At 33.2% G+C, this 8,371-nt stretch overlaps 1 protein-coding gene across 1 annotated transcript; it reads left to right on the top strand.

Annotated features, from left to right (window-relative positions):
- The first annotated feature begins 343 nt into the window (after positions 1 to 343).
- On the top strand, positions 344 to 7,168 carry LOC126819180 (tartrate-resistant acid phosphatase type 5). The gene is made up of 6 exons (XM_050547072.2): positions 344 to 1,499; positions 2,112 to 2,317; positions 2,958 to 3,082; positions 3,386 to 3,586; positions 4,240 to 4,387; positions 4,823 to 7,168. The coding sequence occupies exons 1-6, from the start codon at positions 1,445 to 1,447 to the stop codon at positions 5,069 to 5,071; spliced, it is 984 nt and encodes a 327-aa protein (XP_050403029.1). The 5' UTR covers positions 344 to 1,444; the 3' UTR covers positions 5,072 to 7,168.
- The last annotated feature ends 1,203 nt before the right edge of the window (positions 7,169 to 8,371 follow it).

Genomic DNA, 8,371 nt, shown 5'->3' with positions numbered 1-8,371 from the left:
GGAAATAAGATCAGTCATGAGGTTTTGATTCCCCGCTTGTATGTGACAAGGAGTAGGGGTTTTCTCCCACTGCTAAAGACCCCTACCCGCAAGGAATTCATGAAATAAAATTGAACCATATGTTAGTCCCGAAATGACCTAGTTTGTGTCGAGTGGACCTAAACCCCATTTCTCTTCTTTATCCCAAGTTTGTAGGTGGCGAGAAACGGTGTCACCTGCCCTACCTGTTTTTTCATTGTCACACACACACACACGCACTATTGAAGTATTCAAATACACAGAGGATATTTGTCGTTTTAGAGTGAATTACATATTTTATTTCATCGAGAAGCAAGAAAACTTCTATTTTCACGAATGCGTAGCATGAGTGAAAATATAAACGTTTTCTTGCTTAGAGATGAAATAAAATATGTTATTCACGACAAAACGACAAATGTTCTATTTATTTTATGATTTTACAATCATTTTTGGTAAAAACAACTAGCCAGTGGAATAACACTTTTATTTCACTGATAAAACGTGGTATTCCACTACTGATCATAAAATAAAATTGTAATATAATCCCGTAATATGGTTTGTCAAGTGGATGTTAAACACGATTTCACTCCCTTAAATAACTCGATAACATGAACGGTAAGTAAATGGTGGTATTCAACCCAATGTCTTTCATTATGATGCGCAATATGTCCATCTTCTTGCATGTAAACGCTTCAAAAACACTAAAAATGGTTTGAATATAGAACATTAGGACGTTAAATTTGATTTCGTTTTGTATATATGATTGTATATACAATGAGGTATGTTAGCCGAAAGGCAGCCTACCCGGTATCCTACTTCTAAACGAAGAGAAAATAGTTTTAGGCCGAAAGACTTGGTAACAGTTTTGTTAAAAATGGCCTTACAGAGTTCTTGAATTGTTTAGTTTTTCCCCTAAGAAGAGCATGTCCATTGGGTCATTAACTCACCCTTAACAAATAAATTGTTTCAATAGTTGAACTGGAATGCACAGGCCATAATTCTATGGGATACAATTACTGCTTATTGAGCAACGTTTCAGCTTGATGAAGACTAAATAGAGGAGCCTAGTCGAAATATCGCTCAAATATAAGCAGTGATTGTATTCAATTTCAATAGAATTAAATACGTAGATATACTTCGAAATCAGATCTTGTCAATCGTGAAAGAAGAACTGTAGCAAAATTCTCATTATTTTTTTTTCTACCCCACACGTTAAATCTAAATTTATTCAAGTGTCTGACATCTACAAATCCTTTTAAAACTGGATGGGGTAATGAGTCCACAACTTTTAGTGAACGCTCTAATTCCACAGAGTAAAACTGTGCTAATTCTGTCACTAGGTCATTGTACCAGTCACGTGATATTTATTTAAAGAATCACATGACCGGCCTCGTGATATGTATAGTTAAAGGAATGACTGCTGAAAATGGCGAGATTTAATACGCTGTCATTCACATTTTGTCTTCTTGCAATATTACCAGGTGGGTGAATATTTACTAATTGTTACCAACTTAGGCTATTACGCAAGACAGAATCCATCCAACTTCCCAATAATAGACTAAAACCATAGAGTTATCTAAAACACACCTGGAATTTATTAAACGTACAATTCGGTTATATTGAGACTGTAGACAATTTACATTTAGGCATATATTGGGGAGAACGAATTTTACACTGCCAGTGGTATTCCCTTGCTCCTCGAATTCCAAATGCCTGGTCATCTTTTATGTGTAGGACCCATCGTCCAAAGTATTGTAGGCCTACTAACCGAACAACTAGACCTATATACTGTTTTAAAAAAGAAACCTAAGTTATAGACATATTTTATTAGGAGATATATAAATGATGGACAGATTCCGTTATCGCTCCGAAATCCCCAATATAAGCTGAAAACGATGACTTCAGATCATATTGTTCAAATCGGACCCAAAATGATTTTAATATTAGGTCTACTCTCAATTTCAATTTGCCGTACCAATACCAAATCTGTCGATACGCCAAATTGTATATTGTAGTGATGGACGCGAAACTGTAGCATGATCTATTTGCTCATTTTCTAATTTAGTGGAAAATAATGTTCATTCTTTCATCAGGAAATGCTGCAGTGGATAGTTTGCGATTTCTTGTCATTGGGGACATGGGAGGATTACCGGTTTTCCCATACACCACACCAGTGGAACAAGGTACTGCGAAAGAGATGGGAATAATGGCCAGCCAATATGGGCCTTCCTTTATACTGGAAATCGGTGATAATTTCTACTATGATGGAGTGGCAAATGTGTCTGACCATCGATTTCGAGTAAGATTAATTAATATCTTTTTACTGTATATGCCCATGTAGAAATGTGGTACAATTGTTCAAATGAACCCCGAGGATCTGTGGTCCGAAGAATTTCCTGGATCTTTTCTGAATATAATTGTGTCGTATACACTTGTCGGACGTAAAAAACACTATTATTTGTTTTGACCTCCTCGGCTTTGAATTATTCATAAACGCTATACATGGGTCTTACGCTATACAGGCGCTCCACAGAGGAAGGGATTTGAAGCCCAACTGTTAACTTAGGTTTCCATCTACCACCAAAAGAAAGGATCAGATAGAATACTCGATAAGCCCTAAGATGCTGTAACAAAAGTTGAATAAAATACAGTTGAAGACCATACACAATCAGAAGTCCTTTTATTTAGAAATGTGTACAAAAATATTATACATACTATACTTTTTAACTTTTGAGAAATGTATAATTTGCATTTGTGAACGCTCTGGCTTGTTATGCCTCTGACCAATATTCTGTAAAATATTAAAATTATTTGTTGATAATCACTTTTGATGTAAATTATAAAAGTAGTTTATAGTTCGAATAGACGTTTATTTATTAACGTCCTCAGATGTAATGTTAATTTAACACGTGAATCGCTTGTTGGATTTTGTTTATTAGGACACGTTTGAAGAGGTATACACAGCACCATCTTTACAAGTTCCTTGGTATCTCGTTGCTGGTAATCATGATCACAATGGCAATGTTACCGCCCAGATAATGTACACTCAAACTTCAGAAAGATGGTAAGACTTCGTCTCAGAACTTTTATTAATTGTGAAGGGATGCGTTCTTTGAAATAATGTACCGATACGTTTGTTGTGTAAAATATTATGCGTCTTGGTTTATATGGCTAAAATTGTAGATTACATTATATTAAACTCCACCTTCATATATATATGGCTATGAACGACTGTATTTAGCGGATTTAGCCTGTTTAGAAATGGGCTGTTTTCTGAAACACTGAAGACTATATCTTTTGAGTATCTTCATCATGGTATCTCTGTAATAACTAGACACATTATATAGTGGATGTGTATCCTTTTCAGGAATTTTCCTGACTTGTACTACCCTCTATCGTTTACTGTACCTGGAACCAGTGATACTGTTGATATTGTCATGATTGATACAGTTAGTTTATGTGGTAATGTGCTCGATGATTTCCATGGTTATCAGCCGAAAGCACCAGAAAATTTGAAAGTAGCGGAAGATCAATGGACATGGATTGAAGAAAATCTGGCTAAAAGCAAGTTAGTGACATATTTTTTTCATGTTCGTTAACAGAATTGGTATTAAAGCTAGATCCAGAACTCCAGCACCGGAAATTCACGATATTTTAAATCCATAAAGTTACGATTAGAATATATAATAGGCGCTGATCATTATTTGCATGTTTAATTTGTATTTCTCGGAAAATATCTGATGTTCACGACTTAATCAGTGATCACGACTTCACGACTAGTGTACGCATATTTAGCGAAGAACTCAAAACCTGAATATTAACTGTAGATAATGTCCCGGCTCGGATTTAATCGGGTTAAAAGAGGCCCATCAAAATGTTTTACCAAACAATTATATATGGTACTGGCTTGTTTATATCGCCCGAAAACTAAACTGAATGTTGGGAACGCTTCAGTTTATCATATGTTTGTAAATACTAAATGAAAATGAAACAATGTTTGAGTGGCACTCCTCGAAAAGATTCAACTTCTACACAAATGACGATCAACTGTTTTAAGTCATAATGTCTGAAAACAGTAACTGCTAAATGAACTCACTGTACCTTGCTACAAGGTATCTGTATCGCAGGATATGTTATACAGATTATAGAATATACTATACATTAAAACATCGACCGAGATAAATCTCCATATTTAAGCTATCAAGGTTGTTTATTTTCCAGAGCAACATATTTATTGGTAGCTGGTCATTTTCCTGTATATTCTATAGCTGAACATGGCCCAACAGAATGTCTAGTAGATAGATTATTACCTATGTTATATAAATATAGAGTTACAGCTTATATGTGTGGACATGATCATAATTTACAGGTTAGTAAAAATATAAAATCAGGAATTCAATGTTGCTGATTTTAATTCCACGATTCAGCATATCGTCTGCCATGTCAAACATTCATATCCATGTTTGTTCATTTGTTCAGGAGAGCCAAAACCGTAAGATTAGTTACGAATGATCATAGTAAAAGAACATTGCATCATCGTAGTAGGCGAACGAATATAATACCGCATTCTACCGGTTTTCAAAACTAATAAAAACAACATTTTGTTTTCAGTAAATCGCAGAATATAATGTATTATAGTCCAATAGTAAGTGCAGGAAGTCCGCACAACGCGGAGACAGAAATAAACATTGTAAAAAAATAAACAAATATCAAATCAAGTGAATGGATCAGGGGGGCAGCCATTAGATCAATGGGAGGAATTATGAGATTTGTATCTGTAATATTGTTGATTTATACTTTTCAGCATTTAAGAACTGAAAATGAAGGAATTCCTTTAGATTTTATTCTGTCCGGCGCTGCAAACTTCATAGATCCAAGTCTAGAACATGTGCAAGCCGTCCCAAAAGGCTCCTCTCTGTTTCACTGGGCTGATTTGAGTGCTCTTGGGGGATTTGTCTTCACTGAAGTTACCGCTAATAATATGACCTTTAATTATATTGATGCAAGCGGTAAGATGTTGCACCAAACGTCTTTACTTCCTCGTAAATTATGATAAAGATTTATAGAAGTATGAAGCTGATTTCAAAATTATTGATGGTAATTTTTTATTCAATTTCAATTAATTGAATAATTTTTTATTCAATTTATTTATTTTTTGTATAAAATAATTATATATATTGTAATAGAAATTTATGCAGATTACTTTATGATTTATATTTATTTTTTTACAATTACATTAAAATGTAACTTTAAATTGGTGCATAAGTAAAACATGTAGAATTATGATTGACAAGTCAGCTTCTTATATTAGTAACAGTTTACATGCTTATATTAAGTCTATAGTTTACATGATTATATTAAGTCTATGGTTTACATGATTATATTATGATCTATTAGTTTACTACCGTTTACACATTGGCATGCATGACAGTTGGAATTCGAAATAAGAGTAGGCCATAGCCCTGCTGTCCAGGCAAAATTTACCCCACAGCACACTGCAAGGTGTAAGCAAGTCTTCATTAGCCCTGTCGGTGCAGATAAATGCAGGACGTTAAACACCCATTTAATTTCATTTCTATTACATCACATGATTATATTAAGAATTATTAGTTTACATGATTATATTATGAATTATTAGTTGACATGATTATATTATGATTATATGATGATATTATAAATTATACGTTAACATGATAATATTATGCATTATTAGTTTATATGATTATATTATGATTACATGACAGTGTTATGATTACATATTAATATTATGATTACATAATACTATTATGATTACATGATAATAATATTATAAATTATTAGTTTACATGATTGTATTATGAATTAATAGTTTACATGATTATATTTTGAATTTACTTTATTATGATTATATTATGAATTATTAATTGTGATTACATTATGAATTATTAATTTACATGATTACGTTAATATCTATTGATTTTATGATGACTATATTTATTTGTCTATCATATCAAATTTTTATTGATTTGCACTTTTGTGATTTTAATTTGTTATTTAGATTGAATGAGTAAATAAAAACTTTTATAGAGCTTTTAATTTTGTAATTAATGTATAACTGTTTTAAACATTATGAGCAATATTTCTTATTTTTATATATTAATATAAGTAAATGTGTAGAAATACACGAGAATGGCATATTGGTGCATGTCTTAATTTGTTCTAATTACATGTATAAACGAATTCCATAATGCTTTTGCTTCATTTTTATATATCATTGCCGAAAGCTTGATGCCAAACTGATTACATTTGTGGTTACAATTGATGGACTACGCATCTATACCAAATGTCTTTCAAAATTCTTTGTAGAAATTCCAAGAAAATATTATGTCTAAAAAATTATGTAGTTTATGAGAAGAAAAAACAGTGTAACATAAAATTACCACTTATTTCAAGTGTAGCATATTTATATATTTATATATTTATGACATGCATGGGCATTCAGGGTAACGTATATTAAATTATTTAATATGATAAAAGCATTGTGCATTTTAATTAACTGCTGTTAATTGTTCGATGCATATTGGAGGTAACTGACACTATTCGTAATGATATGATTGTCCATATTATGCACATAAATTAATTCACCAAGCAATGACTGTGATAGATCGTATATTATTAACATAAATTAATAGCACAGATATGATCATTGGTTATGTGTATCAGAATTCAGCATACCACGTGTTAATTTATAAATATTTATTTTAAATAAAATATTTGTATAAGCTGTATAAATAATGAACTGGTTTTTACTAGCATTTATGAATCTTAAAAATACATTATACAAGAGCTAAATCTCCCTATTGCAGGTCTTTCTTTAGGCCTGAAATGTTTTCTAAATTATTAATTAGACATTAATTAACTTATCCAGGCCAAAATCAAACCTCGATGGCATCGGATTTCTCCGATATTAAATAGATTAGAACAGTTCAGCCATATTTTGATTTAAGCTAAAAATGGAGGAGCAGGTCTTGGCAATGGATTCACAATAAATGACTTTATCTAGTATTTTGCGATCAGGAAACATTTATGTTTATCGGGAAATACCTTTTATAATATCAACATATATAAGTTATGCTTCATTTCGAAAGATAAAAATTTATTTTATTGTTTAGTATGGGATTTATTTGAATTACACTACGGACAATCTGGACTTCAGACTAGACTCTGACAAGCATAATTCCCTTGATCTGTGTGTCCGTACAAACCTTTATGTTAAGACTATGAAAATGATTTTTTTAGGGGTGACTATAAATCCACATATTCTAAAGTAATTAGTGCCCAGAGATAATCATGTGCCCTCGCAGTTTGAAAGAATTACCCTACATTCCAGGACTATTGTCCTAACATACTCCTGTTGTACTAATGACAATATTGTGCCCATCCGTCCTGTTGCCCGTCCCAGCGATACCAAAATCAAATCGCGCTCGATTGGTTCTCCACTTCAGTGAGACAGGGAACCAGTCTACGCTGCTGGTGATCAACAGAACTGATTGTGTCTGGTATCTTATTTATTTGTGTTTGTCAATAAAGTTCCCCGGGATTTTGCAACCTGGCTTCTCACTCTCGGTAGTGCAGGACAAACGATCTGGCAAAGAATAGGGTAGCGTGGGGTAAAGCGCACACCTTAAGAGAAACTCTCTGCCCAATTCATATTTCTCAACCTTCTGAAACCAATTCAGGATTATATCAAACTACTAATGATATTCTGTTATTAAACATAATTTTATCGGGTTATGGTTATAATTAGTAAACTTATGAGCAAATTACGAAAAACAACAAATTGGGCGGAATACCCCACACATGGGGCAAAATGCCTTTTGAGCAGGGGCAGGCCGCCCATAGTAGGCTTCCTGCCCCATCATGGTTAAAGGTTAACAAATATTGCAACCCATCGTGTATGTTATTATATTATGTGCTATATTTATTTTGTACATGTAGTGGAGAATGAAAATTAATTGAAATGGGGTTTATTAGCGAAATGTGTTATATCGGGCCAAGCTCATGTTTATTATTTCTATTCAATTGTTAAAGGTGCAGTGTGTGAAATTTTGCCTATGTGTTAATTATATTGTATCTTATACATACTGTTATAATTATTTTGGGGGGTTGGATGGTCGAATGGTTAGCACGTGCACGTTGTATCATGTGGTCTGTCATTGAGTCAACTGGCGTGGTTTCGATTCCCCAGTTGTACGTGATAAGGAGTATGGTCGCCTGTCCAACCTCGTGAGCTTTCTCCGGTTTCCTCCAACTGCTAAAGACCCCTACGCGCAACAAATTCTTGAAATGAATTTGAACCATGTTGGTTTGTGAA

The sequence above is a fragment of the Patella vulgata genome, chromosome 4, assembly GCF_932274485.2.
Source record: "Patella vulgata chromosome 4, xgPatVulg1.2, whole genome shotgun sequence".
Lineage (NCBI taxonomy): Eukaryota > Metazoa > Mollusca > Gastropoda > Patellidae > Patella > Patella vulgata.
Note: the sequence above shows the minus strand (reverse complement) of the source record. Positions and strands in the feature narration are given on the sequence as shown.

What these genes read in the sequence shown, in the direction of transcription:
- LOC126819180 (XM_050547072.2), top strand. Translation starts at nt 1,445, where the DNA reads ATGGCGAGATTTAATACGCTGTCATTCACATTTTGTCTTCTTGCAATA. An exon ending in TCTTCTTGCAATATTACCAG is followed by an intron (nt 1,500 to 2,111) that starts GTGGGTGAATAT and finishes TTCTTTCATCAG; the next exon opens with GAAATGCTGCAGTGGATAGT. An exon ending in ACTCAAACTTCAGAAAGATG is followed by an intron (nt 3,083 to 3,385) that starts GTAAGACTTCGT and finishes TATCCTTTTCAG; the next exon opens with GAATTTTCCTGACTTGTACT.